The sequence below is a fragment of the Coregonus lavaretus genome, assembly GCF_964263955.1.
Source record: "Coregonus lavaretus genome assembly, chromosome: 4".
NCBI classification, from domain to species: domain Eukaryota; kingdom Metazoa; phylum Chordata; class Actinopteri; order Salmoniformes; family Salmonidae; genus Coregonus; species Coregonus lavaretus.
Window position 1 is genome coordinate 31,583,780 of NC_139991.1, and position 14,332 is coordinate 31,598,111.

Here is a 14,332-nt window from a genome sequence, read left to right on the forward strand (position 1 = left end):
TAATTGAGGTACAGTAGGTAGGGTTAAAAGTAACTAGGCAATCAGGATATATAATAAACAGAGTAGCAGCAGCATATGTGAAGAGTGTTATAGTGTGTCTATGTGTGAGTGCGTGGCATCAATATGTCTGTGTGTTTTGTGTGTGTGAGCTTATTTAGTGTGTTGGAGTGTCAGTGTCAGTGTAGTATGTGTGAGTGTGTGTAGAGCCAGTGCAAGAGTGTCAGTGCAAAATAAATTCGATTAAAAAAATTATATATAAAGGGGGTCAATGCAAATAGTCCTGGTAGCCATTTGATTAACTGTTCAGCAGTCTTATGGCTTGGGGGGAGAAGCTGTTTAGGTACACCGCCTGGTATAGAGGTCCTGGATGGCAGGGAGTTCGGCCCCAGTGATGTACTGGGCCGTACGCACTACCCTCTGTAGCGCCTTGCGGTTGGATGCCGAGCAGTTGCCATACTAAGCGGGGATGCAGCCAGTCAAGATGCTCTCAATAATGCAGCTGTATAGCTTTTTGAGGATTTGAGAGTCTATGCCAAATCTTTTCAGCCTCCTTAAGTGGAAGAGGCGTTGTCATGGCCTCTTCACAATTGTGTTGGTGTGTTTGGACCATGATAGGTCCTTAATGATGTGGACACCGAGGAACTTGAAGCTCTCGACCTGCTTCACTACAGCCCCATCAGTGTGAATCGGGGCGTTCGGCCTTCCGTTTCCTGTATTGCACGATAAGCTCCTTTGTCTTGTCCACGTTGAGGGAGAGGTTGTTGTCCTGGCACCACACTGCCAGGTCTCTGACCTCCTCCCTATAGGCTGTCTCATCATCATCTGTGATCAGGCCTAGCACCATTGTGGCGACTGCAAACTTAATGATGGTGTTGGAGTCGTACATGAGATCCATTTGCAGAGGGAGGTGTTCAGTCCCAGGATCCTTAGTTTAGTGATAAGCTTGGAGGGCACTATGGTGTTGAACGCTGAGCTGTAGTCAATGATCAGCATTTTCACGTAGGTATTCCTTTTGTCCAGGTGGGAAAGGGAATTGTGGAGTGCAATAGAGATTGCGTCATCTGTGGATCTGTTGGGGCGGTATGCGAATTGGAGTGGGTTGAGTGTTTCTGGGACGATGGTGTTGATGTGAGCCATGACCAGCCTTTCAAAGCGTTTCATGGCTACAGATGTGAGTGCTATGGGGCGGTAGACATTTAGACAGGAATCCCTTGGCGTTCTTGGGCACAGGACTATGGTGGTCTGCTTGAAACATGTTGGTATTACAGACTCAGTCAGGGACATGTTGAAAATGTCAGTGAAGACACTTGCCAGTTGGTCAGCACATGCTCGGAGTACACGTCCTGGTAATCCGTCTGGCCCTGCGGCCTTGTGAATGTTGACCTGCTTAAAAGTCTTACTCACATCGGCTACGGAGAGCGTGATCACATAGTCATCCGGAACAGCTGGTGCTCTCATGCATGCTTCAGTGTTGCTTGCCTCGAAGCGAGCATAGAAGTGGTTTAGCTCGTCTGGTAGGCTTGTGTCACTGGGAAGCTCGCGGCTGTGCTTCCCTTTGTAGTCTGTAATAGTTTTCAAGCCCTGCCACATCCGACGAGCGTCAGAGCCGGTGTAGTACGATTCAATCTTAGTCCTGTATTGACTCTTTGCTTGTTTGATGGTTCGTCGGAGGGCATAGCGGGATTTCTTATAAGCGTCCGGGTTAGAGTCCCGCTCCTTGAAAGCGGCAGCTCTACCCTTTAGCTCAGTGCGGATGTTTCCTGTAATCCATGGCTTCTAGTTGGGGTATGTACGTACGGTCACTGTGGGGACGACATCATCGATGCACTTATTGATGAAGCCAGTGACTGATGTGGTGTACTCCTCAATGCTATCTGAAGAATCCCGGAACATGTTCCAGTCTGTGCTAGCAAAACAGTCCTGTAGCTTAGCATCTGCGTCATCTGACCACTTTTTTATTAACCGAGTCACTGGTGCTTCCTGCTTTAGTTTTTGCTTATAAGCAGGAATCAGGAGGATAGAGTTATGGTCAGATTTGCCAAATGGAGGGCGAGGGAGAGCTTTGTATGCGTCTCTGTGTGTGGAGTAAAGGTGGTCTAGAGTTTTTTTTCCTCTGGTTGCACATTTAACATGCTGGTAGAAATTAGGTAGAATGGATCCCCGGCCACTAGAAGCGCTGCCTCTGGATGAGCGTTTTCCTGTTGACTTATGGCCTTATACAGCTCATTCAGTGCAATCTTAATGCCAGCATTGGTTTGTGGTGGTAAATAGACAGCTATGAAAAATATAGATGAAAACTCTCTTGGTAAATAGTGTGGTCTACAACTTATCATAAGATACTCTACCTCAGGCGAGCAAAACCTCGAGACTTCCTTAGTATTTGATTTTGTGCACCAGCTGTTGTTTACAAATATACACAGATAGGAGTGGGCGATATACCGGTTTGATAGTAAAAACCGGTATTGTGCCGCGCCATGATATGGATTTAGCAATATCATGGATACCGCGATTTATTCAGAATTCATAAATTCGAATTTTGCATCAATATTTTTTTGTTCCAAATTTCAACTGAGTGATAGTACTAAGTAGCTACATCTTTTTTTTTTTTTTTTATCCAACCTTTCTTGGTTCTTACGAATAAAAGAATGTATGTTAATATGTTGACCTATTTTTATGAGCGCACGTCGCATGCACTTGTTGCACGCATGTAGTGCTAGCAACAAAGAAGTGTGCAGGCAGCTGCAGTTAGGAGGCAGGTTAACTATTGGGGGAAAACTTTACAATCCAGGATGAGCGAAAACACAGAAATTGATGTTGCTCAAGAGCAGGAGGATAAATTGGTTAAGAAGAAAGGGGGCACCTCTGTTGTTTGGAACTGGTTTGGCTTTAAAATCTCCGACCCCGACCAAAACACTACCCTATGCAAGTTGTGTCGTCGTGTTGTCTTAGCAAAAGGTGGAAACACGACCAACCTGTTCAATCACTTAAAAAACATACATGTCCGTGAGTATGAACAATGCACCAGAATGCGTGAGACAGTAAGCCCAGGAGCTCGCCCGAAGACAAGCCAGACTCGCACTCAACAATCAATTATATCATCATTTGCTGCCGGTACTTGCTATGAGAAGACGAGCAAAAAATGGATAGACATCACAGCTGCGATTACAAATCACATAGCGAAGGACATGGTACCGATTCAAACTGTGGAGAAAGAGGGGTTCAGAAAGTTGATTCAAACTCTGGACCCAAGATATGAGATCCCGAGCCGCAAATATTTTAGCCAAAAATGCCTGCCACAGCTTTACACAGAATGCTGGGACAGAGTTTACAGTGAGATAAATAACATTCCATTCTTCTCCACTACTGCCGATCTATGGTCAAGTCGTACCACAGAACCTTATATAAGCCTCACAATCCATTACATAGACGGTGACTGGAAACTGAAAAGTAAGTGCCTACAGACGTCTTATTTCCCAGACGACCACACCGGGGAAATAATTGCAGGTGGGCTGAGGGACATACTGTCGTCCTGGGGATTAAAAGAGTCGCGTCAAGTTTGTATGACGACCGACAGCGGATCGAACATGATCAAGGCATTGCAGCTGAACAAGTGGGCAAACCTTGGATGTTTCGGACACAGGCTGCACAATGCTATTGGTAAGTTTCAGGACTGTAGCCTAGGCCTACCCTGTATGATGCTTATTATTAAGAAAAAATACAGCTCACATCAGCCATGTACCGTAGGCTAAATCTAAGCACATCAGATTTGTAAAATGTGTAACAGTTGAATGTAAATGCCGTAAATCCTCAAACAAAGATTAAAAGTTATATTGTATTGTGATTTCTATATAAAAATGCATTATTATTAATTATTATTGTATTGTGATTCGATTATTTTTCACCCTATTATTTTGATTTCTTATTCCCAATTTCCAGAGAGGAGTGTCCAAAACGCTCCCGGGCCACAGGGGTGTGCGATTTCCCGGGCCACAGGGGTTTGCAAAAAGGTGGTTAGCACGTTCTCATACAGCTGGAAAAAGCAGAAGGCCCTGATGACAGCACAGAATGAACTAAGCCTGCCCCTGCACAAGCTCATCACAGAATCTCCGACAAGGTGGGGATCTCGTCTGAAAATGATGGAAAGAGTCCTGGAGCAGGAAAAGGCCATTACACAGGTCCTGGCAGGGGACAAAAAGACACGGCACCTTGTACCTACCTGGCAAGACATCCAGGTCTTGGAATCAGTCACAGCAGCACTGAAGCCACTCCAGGACTTTACAGATGCCCTGTCAGGAGAAGCGTATGTGAGCGTGTCCTATTTGAAGCCTGTCATCAATCTGTTAAATGCAGAGGTTCTAAATCTGAGCAAGGACGATACAGAACTGACCAAAGAGATCAAGATCAAGGTTCTTGATTACTTGAATAACAAGTACACTGACCCTGCAACAGATGAGCTGCTCTCCATGGCTACCTTTCTAGATCCAAGGTTCAAGACCAGGTACATGTCCGCTGAGAAACTGGAGGACATTAAGGTATTTATTCATTTGTTCTTGTTTTATTGCTTCAAATGTAAAGCACTTTGGGCTGCATTTTATGTATGAAAGGTGCTATACAAATAAAGTTTAATTATTTTCATTTTTTAAGGTGAGAGCTGCCTCAGAGACCGAAGCCCTCCTGGTGGAGAACACAGCCCTGGGAAAATCGTCTCTTGCAGAGGATCACACTGACAGGGAGAAAGAAGCTTCCACTGCTCATCAATCAGGCAAGAAGCCCAAGAAGAGCCTTGGGAGCTTCTTTAAGCAGACCAGCAGTGCACCTGCCTCATGTTCAGAGAGGCAGATCATTGAGCAAGAGCTGAATAGCTACATTCTGGCAACGGCAGCAGACAGCGAGTCTGATCCTTTGGAGTGGTGGCGATTTCACGGATCTAATTTTCCACGTGTGAGTTGTCTGGCAAAGAAATACTTATGCATCCCTGCCACAAGTGCCCCCTCTGAGAGGGCATTCAGCACTGGGGGCAATGTGGTGACATGTCACAGGGCAGCACTAAAGCCAGAAACAGTCAACATGCTGGTATTCCTGGCACGGAACTTGTGAAGAAAGTTCTAGTGAAGATTTGTTGATATTGTTGATAATTGATGGTTGAGGCTTGAAAGGTTTAGTTTCAAACGGTTAGTTTTTTACATATCTACGGACCGTAGCCAAAACAAACACACGTATTTGAATTTGTAATTACCTTATTTTCTTTATCTCCTGTTATTTTTTATTTAATTTTACTTAATATCTAATTTATATATATATATATATATATATAGGCCTACCTACCTCATGTTTACGGAATGCATGTTTGCACAATACAAATAAAAACTTTTCAGGTCCATACGGTCCAATGCCTCACTCTTTCTGGTTATATAAGGTTCAAATACATATTTTTCCTTAACTAATATAATTTAACCAAGAAGGGATATTAAAATGTGATTCATATTTTTTTACGTCATATATCGTGATATCATATCGATATCGTCTGGACAGTGGAAAATATCGTGATATGAATTTTAGCTCATATCGCCCACCCCTATACACAGACCGCCACCCCTTGTCTTACCGGAGTCAGCCGTTCTATCTTGCCAATGTAGCGTATAGCCCGCTAGCTGTATGTTATCCATGTCGTCGTTCAGCCACGACTCGGTGAAACATAAGATATTACAGTTTTTAATGTCCCGTTGGTAGAATAACCGTAATCTTAGGTCATCCAATTTATTTTCCAATGATTGAAGATTGGCTAATAGGATTGATGGGAGCGGCAGTTTACTCGCTCGCCGTCGGATCCTTACAAGGCACCCCGACCTACGTCCACGATATCTCCGTCTCTTCCTCATGCGAATGACGGGGATTTAGGCCTTGTCGGGTGTCTGTAAGATATCCTTCGCGGCCGCCTCGTTGAAGAAAAATTATTCGTCCAATACGAGGTGAGTAATCGCTGTCCTGATATCCAGAAGCTATTTTTGGTTATAAGAGACGATGGCAGAAACATTATGTACAAAATAAATTACAAATAACGCGGAAAAACACACATAATAGTACAATTGGTTAGAGGGCTGTAAAACGGCAGCCATCTTCTCCGGCGCCATTTCGGATGCGTCTATGTGTGTGGAGTAAAGGTGATCTAGAGTTTTTCCCCTCTAGTTTTTCCCCTCTAGTTGCACAGGTGACATGCTATTAGAAATGAGGTAAAACAGATGTCCGTTTTCCTGCATTAAAATCACTGGAAACTAAGAGCGCAGCCTCTGTATGAGCATTTTCTTGTTTGCTTATGGCTCTATACAGCTCGTTGAGTGGGGTCTTAGTGCCAGCATCGGTTTGTGGTGGTAAATAGACAGCTACGAACAGAACCTTGAGACTTCCTTAATTTTAGCTATTGTTCACCAGCTGTTGTTTACAAAGAAACACACACCGCCCCCCGATCTTACCTGACTCTGCCGTTCTGTCCTGCCGATGCATAGAAAAACCAGCTAGATGTATATTATCCATGTACTTGTTCAGCCATGACTCTGAGAAGCATAGTATATTACAGTTGTTAATGTCCCGTTGATAGAGTAGTCTCGAACGGACCTCATCCAGTCTATTCAACAGCGATTGCACATTCGCCAATAGAACAGAAGGTCGAGGCGATTTTTTTCACTTGCCGCCGTAGTCTCATCATGGTGACCACGCGCTGGCCTCTATAGTGCCGTCTTCTCCTTCTACAAGTGTAGGGAATTTGGGCCTGGTCCGGGATAATCAATATGTCTTTCGCCTCCGACTCATTGAAGTAGAAGTCCAAATTGAGGTTAGTGATAGCTGTTCTGATTTCAAGAAGCTCTTTTTGGTCATTGGAAATTATGGCGTAAACATTATGTACAAAAAAAGTTAAGAGCTTTCCAAAGCAGCTCCATTCTCATTTCATGCAATTCTAAGTCATTTACATGACAGAAGACATTGGCAGAATCTTTTTTAAATACCACACAAATGATCGAAATGAGTGGCTACTCTGACACTGACAAACTGAGATTAATATTAACAATCTGGTCTTGAATTCAAACAATAGCTCAGGCCAATGAAGCGACACACAGATTGTACAATATTAGGAGGAAATATATATTACAGGCTACAGTAGGCTTCTAAATAAACTTTCCAGTGGCACACTGACTTACCGGTGATGGCCGATGCGCTCGTCGTGGCAATAGCCTATCTCAAGATAAGCTACTTTGAAAAAAAGTGTTGCTGTTCGCTCAAAGTTGGGAGTTGTTGAGAAGAAAACCATTTTTTGATTCTACAGACAGATTAGTCTTCTCTTTTCAGCAATAGGCATTTGCTTTCCAAATTACGTTTTAACCACGATTGTATTTTGAAGTTTGCTAAAGGCAAAATGACAGTCACAACCAACCATAGAAATATAATCCATAGATGGCAGTTCCCAGTCAAGTCAGGACTGGCATCCATTTTTAGTTTATCCATGATTTTAACAGTCAAATTGCCAGAGTAAGAGGTTCTAAAACCCTTCAATGGATTATGCTTTACAGTGCATTCGGAATACAATGCTTTACAGTGCATTCGGAAAGTATTCAGACCCCTTGACTTTTTCCACATTTTGTTATGTTACAGCCTTATTCTAAAATTGATTAAGTTATTTTTTCAATCTACACACAATAGCCCATAATGACAAAGCGAAAACTGTTTTTTATTTATTTATGCAAATTTATGAAAACTAAGAAATATAAATATCTTATTTACATAAGTATTCAGACCCTTTGCTATGAGACTCGAAATTAAGCTCAGGTGCATCCTGTTTCCATTGATCATCCTTGAGATGTTTCTACAACTTGATTGGAGTCCACCTGTGGTAAATTAAATTGATTGGACATGATTTGGAAAGGCTCACACCTGTCTATATAAGGTCCCACAGTTGACAGTGCATGTCAGAGCAAAAACAAAGCCATGAGGTCGAAAGAATTGTCAGTAGAGCTCCGAGACAGGATTTGTGTCAAGGCACAGATCTGGGGAAGGGTACCAAAAAATGTCTGCAGCATTGAAGGTCCCCAAGAACACAGTGGCCTCCATCATTCTTAAATGGAAGAAGTTTGGAACCACCAAGACTCTTCCTAGAGCTGGCCACCCGGCCAAACTGACTGTCCTTGAGTGGCCCAGCCAGAGCCTGGACTTGAACCCGATCGAACATCTCTGGAGAGACCTGAAAATAGCTGTGCAGCGACGCTCCCCATCCAACGTGACAGAGCTTGAAAGGATCTGCAGAGAAGAATAGGAGCAACTCCCCAAATACAGGTGTGCCAAGCTTTTAGCGTCATACTCAAGAAGACTTGAGGCTGTAATCGCTGCCAAAGGTGCTTCAACAATTGTGTGTAGATTGATGAGGGAAGAAATTTTAGAATAAGGCTGTAACGTAATAAAATGTGGAAAAAGTCAAGGGGTCTGAATACTTTCCGAATGCACTGTATGTCTATGGCCACAAAGCAACAAGTAGTTCTATATTTGGCATGCTGTCTAGAGCTGTGGCGGTCATAACATTTTGTCAGCCGGTTATTGTCAATCAAAAGCCTGCCAGTCTCACGGTAATTGACTGTTAATTAACATAAACACGTTTAGCATCTCCAGGACTCCATGCATACAAGCCGCCGATGCGCACCTTTGAAACATCTACATTAGTAGAATAAATCAATTTAATATACACCATTACAATAAATCCATTATTTATTTTAGTCAGGTCTAAAGAAACATTATGATACGAAGAAAATGTATTTCAGAATAACATAATGAGTTGGCCTACTGTATGTTATCTGGCTATGCGCCATGCCATATGTAGACTTGTTCATTTAGTAAACAAGATATGCTTATAAGTCCCGTGCCATTATTTTATATTACATGATTTGATAGTAAGAAGAATATAATTGATCTTAGCTGAATAAAATAGAAAGGATATGTTTCCCATTCTGGATCGAGTGCGCATATGAAGTGGCTATGTTGAGCGTAAAAGTGATAATTTGAAACAGGTCCTATACGCTAGATTTAGAGTTATTGGGCAACGTTAGTTGTGAATGATACAAACCTTATAATGTCTTAGAAATCAAAACATATATGGGCTGGCTGATGCGACTATAGGCTTTTGATGATTTGAGAAAGTAGTAAAAAAAAGCTTGCGATCTGTTCCTTGCCTCAGGCTGCACACTCTCATCAAGTGATCATATTTTCACTATTCTCAATTTAATCTTGTCTTTATTAATATGTAAAATTAGTTTTGATTTAGTCATCCATTTGCGCTCGAATAGTGAATGGAGGCCACTTTCCCGCTGGTTCCTTTTTCAGGCTACTCCGGTTATTTCACTCCATTCATCAACCACTGCACGACAGGTTATATTCCGTCCAAACTCTGTATGCCATGGGCTCTCCAACCCTGTTCCTGCATTTACCCAGTGCTTAATTAGGGAAACCTAGCCAAATCTGTTCAGGAACATCGATAGTAACATGTATTCACAACTAAACATATTTCATTAAATTGTTAAACAGACCTGGAGCTAACCCTGCAGATAGCACTACTGGGTGATCTGAAAAGTCATAGTCAATCGATCAATAATATAATAATACTTTTAGCAAAAAAAAATATTTTCAATTTCCCTCATTAAAATGCAAATCAATTTATAACATTTTTGACATGTGTTTTTCTGGATTTTTTTGTTGTTATTCTGTCTCTCACTGTTCAAATAAACCTACCATTAAAATTATAGACTGATCATGTCTTTGTCAGTGGGCAAACGTACAAAATCAGCAGGGGATCAAATACCTTTTTCCCTCACTGTAGGTTATAGGTTGAGAGCTTTTGTGAAAGAGCACAGTTAGAAAGATATGGCATATAGAAGCAAACTGGATGGACATCATGAAAATGATCGGCGAGGTTGAGGGTAAAGGAAGTTCAGGAGTAAAAACAAACAAAATTGAATTATTGTAAAATTGACTGTGTCCATAAAATGTATATAGTATGTATAAGCTGGAAGTAGAGGCCTAAGCATTGTTGTTCACTAGTTTACTCCAATTAGGGAAGGGGTGGTGGGGTTGGAAAGTAATAAAGGGAAATATATTTTTTTAAAGGATATGTATATACAGTGGGGAGAACAAGTATTTGATACACTGCCGATTTTGCAGGTTTTCCTACTTACAAAGCATGTAGAGGTCTGTAGTTTTTAAAACAAATAAAAGGGAATAATTATACTATATTAGTTTAATATGAACATGTAGGCTATTAGATGTTTCTGTACTAATTTGTACTAGATCTCTTGCCATTTACATTGTGACTGGCCCTGGTCTGTCACCTAGCGCTCCCAGAGAGTTGGTGAGAATAGGCTGATGATACAAGGCTGGGCATCTCTGTGGACGCCCATCTTATTTATGGTCCTATGAAGTGCAGGGTCAGGTCCTTTTGCAGAATTAGTGAGTTTCCTGTAGGCCATAAATAAGATTGGCTGTCTGTTAGCTGTCCTGTCTGTGTGTGTGTGTGTGTGTGTGTGTGTGTGAGAGAGAGAGAGAGAGAGAGAGAGAGAGAGCGAGAGAGAGAGAGAGAGAGAGAGAGAGAGAGAGAGAGAGAGCAAAACGTTTTAAAACATTTTTCTTTTGCGTGCCCTAATGAACAGTAACCAGGCTGTTCTGGTCGCCTGGTAGGGGGCCTCGTCAGGGCTAATGTCCACATAATAAACTATAGTTACAGGAAGGCAAAGTTAGTTTTCTATTGCTAATAATTCAGGAATCTAATGACAGCCACAAAGGTGTGACTGGCTGAGTTCGATTCCAGGTCCTCTTTGAATATCAAGACTCTTTTAGCCCACTGAGCTAAAGCCTAGGTCGCAGGCAAGGTTACTCACCTCTGTTACAAGGGCAACATTTCTGAGTACAGTACATGAGTCTGGACTACATGTCATGTTACCTTTTAGAGCATATTTGTGAAATGGAAATTGGGAATAAATATATCTCTTATAATGTTTCAACAGCAGGAAGTCACAGATGTGCCGTTGTCCACCATCCCAGCTGAGAGCAGCCTCACTAACGGGGAGGTGGAAGAGTTGACCGACGACTCTGTCATGGAATCAGTCCCGAAGGACATGACGATGGTGGCTGCCGCGATGTGCCCGGTGGTCGCCGGGGCTGCTGTTGCCATGGAGATGACGGAGATGGCAGTTGGGATGTCACCGGTGGTCGGGGCGGCTGTGGTGCCCGTCGACCAGGTGAAGGAGAGGCTGGTGGGGGGACACCCGTGCTCCCAGTGCGACCGCGTCTTCATGTCCATGCAGGGGCTGAGGTCCCACGAGAGGAGCCACTCAGCCATGGCCATGTTCAACAGAGAGGACAAGTACAGCTGCCAGTACTGTCAGTTCGTCTCCCCCTTCAGACACAAGTAAGAGGACATAATATAGACTCAAAGTGAAACTGACTGCGTTTTAACTACTTTGCAGATGTGAAACAAACAGACAATCATAATATCAGTCAAAAATATCAAATTCCTAGTTTATGCTACAAAACTAACTTTATAAGAGGTTTTACAAATAGGTTCTATTTGACTCAGAATTCCATGATGTACAGTAAGGCATTGTTGGCAGAATAGATGGATGCAGTTCAATGCATGATCAATATAATTCACCAATAGGATAGGGTCAAGCGGGCAGGTTGTTGGGCGGCCAGCCGTCACAAGTCGCAACATTTCATCTGGAGAGAGAGGGGAGAAAGAAGTCAAAGCATAGGGCAGGGCAGTGTGAGCAGGACCAGTGGTGTCATTTGACTTAATAAATGAGGATCGGATGTCGTCAACCTTCTTTTCAAAATGGTTGACGAAGTCATCCACAGAGAGGGAGGAGGGAGGGGGAGGAGGAGGAGGATTCAGCAGGGAGGAGAAGGTGGCAAAGAGCTTCCTAGGGTTAGAGGCAGAGGCTTGAAATGTAGAGTGGTAGAAAGTGGCTTTAGCAGCAGAAATAGAGGAAGAAAATGTAGAGAGGAGGGAGTGAAAAGATGACAGGTCCGCAGGGAGTCTAGTTTTCCTCCATTTCCGCTCGGCTGCCCGGAGCCCTGTTCTGTGAGCTCGCAATGAGTCGTCAAGCCATGGAGCAGGAGGGGAGGACCGAGCCGGCCGGGAGGATAGGGGACATAGAGGAGGGTTGAGGAGGCAGAATCAGGAGATCGGAGGGAGAAGGATTTAACAGAGGGAAGAGATGATAGGATGGAAGAGGAGAGAGTAGCGGGAGAGAGAGAGCGAAGGTTGCGGCGGTACATTACCATCTGAGTAGGGGCAGAGTGAGTAGTGTTGGAGGAGAGCGAGAGAGAAAAGGATACAAAGTAGTGGTCGGAGACTTGGAGGGGAGTTGCAGTGAGATTAATAGAAGAACAGCATCTAGTAAAGATGAGGTCAAGCGTATTGCCTGCCTTGTGAGTAGGGAGGGACGGTGAGAGGGTGAGGTCAAAAGGGGAAAGGAGTGGAAAGAAGGAGGCAGAGAGAAATTAGTCAAAGGCAGACGTAGGGAGGTTAAAGTCACCCAGAACTGTGAGGGGTGAGCCATCCTCAGGAAAGGAACTTATCAAGGCGTCAAGCTCATTGATGAACTCTCCAAGGGAACCTGGAGGGCGATAAATGATAAGGATGTTAAGCTTGAATGGGCTAGTGACTGTGACAGAATGGAATTCAAATGAGGAGATAGACAGATGGATCAGGGGGAAAAGAGAGAATGTCCACTTGGGAGAGATGAGGATTCCTGTGCCACCGCCGCGCTGACCAGATGCTCTCGGGGTATGCGAGAACACATGATCAGACGAGGAAAGCAGTAAGAGTAGCAGTGTTTTCTGTGGTAATCCATGTTTCCGTCAGCGCCAAGAAGTCGAGAGACTGGAGGGTATGCATAGGCTGAGATGAACTCTGCCTTTTTGGCCGCAGAACGGCAGTTCCAGAGGCTGCCGGAGACCTGGAACTCCACGTGGGTCGTGCGCGCAGGGACCACCAGATTAGAGTGGCAGCAGCCACGCGGTGTGAAGCGTTTGTATGGCCTGTGCAGAGAGGAGAGAACAGGGATAGACAGACACATAGTTGACAGGCTACAGAAAAGGCTACAATAATGCAAAAGAGATCAGAATAAAATTAACTAAACATCTGGGGAGAAGAGAGAGCGGGGCCTCCCTCACTTACCTTTCACTGAAACACTCAAATATAACTCTTCCAACTTCCACTTTTAGAAATTATAATTGTTGTAAACTACAGCGGTTCAATGTTTTCTAGGAATAGACTCTAACTTAGTTTATTCAGCTAGCTAAATTGGTGCAGTATTCTTCCGTGAAAACCACCTAGGGCACCGTATCCTATGACGCCATAGCTAACTAGCATGCTAGCATCCAATAACACACGGTTTAGCACCAATAATTGGTTACAACAAACTACCAATAGTGTGTTAACACACTAAACAGATCATTCGTGTCCGTGTCTAGTTCCTTTCATAACGCAGAAATAATTAAACGTTGGCTAGCTAGCACAAAGTCAGTCATGCTAGCTACACAAGTGGACTACACATCTCGAATGTTCAGAAAGTGAAGCTTTACGTTGCAAAATTCTCATTGACTAAAATGATATTGTATTTACTTGCTACAGTACTGCTAGCTGGTAGTGTTGGCTAGCTAGCAATGGCTGCGGTGTTGACTTTGTTTGAAAAACGGCGTCGCTGCGAACGAATGTAGCTGGCTAAAATGATATTGTATTTAGTTGCCACAGTACTGCTAGCTGGTAGTGTTGGCTAGCTAGCAATGGCTGCGATGTTGACTTTGTTTGAAAAACGGCGTCGCTGCGAACGAATGTAGCTGGCTAGCTAACCTCAATAGTTTCTCTATACTACACCTTTATCTTTGATACAAAGTATCTATGTAGCTAGCTAACATTACACTAATCAAATCGTTCCATTGTAATGTGTGTCATATTACCTGCGGAGCGAAGTACAGCATGACTACTCACTCCAACGCCTTCAATGGGATTACCTACTCTGCGTCTCACAAAGACACAGCGGTTTTAACCAAAAATCTCCACCGGTCTAATGTCCATTGTTCGTGTTTCTTGGCCCAAGCAAGTCTATTCTTCTTATTGGTGTCCTTTAGTAGTGTTTTCTTTGCAGCAATTATACCATGAAGGCCTGATTCATGCAGTCTCTTCTGAACAGTTGATGTTGAGATGTGTCTGTTACTTTAACTCTGTGAAGCATTTATTTGGGCTTCAATCTGAGGTGCAGTTAATTGAACAGAGGTAACTCTGGGTCTTCCTTTCCTG

General features: G+C 43.3%; 1 protein-coding gene across 1 annotated transcript in view; it reads left to right on the top strand.

The window, feature by feature from the left end:
* znf462 (zinc finger protein 462) overlaps positions 1–14,332 on the top strand; it is a 91,665-nt gene that overhangs the window by 50,713 nt on the left and 26,620 nt on the right. The window contains exon 5 of the mRNA XM_084159569.1: positions 11,034–11,437. Coding sequence (XP_084015695.1) covers positions 11,034–11,437 — 404 coding nt within the window. The remainder of the gene's footprint in view (positions 1–11,033; positions 11,438–14,332) is intronic.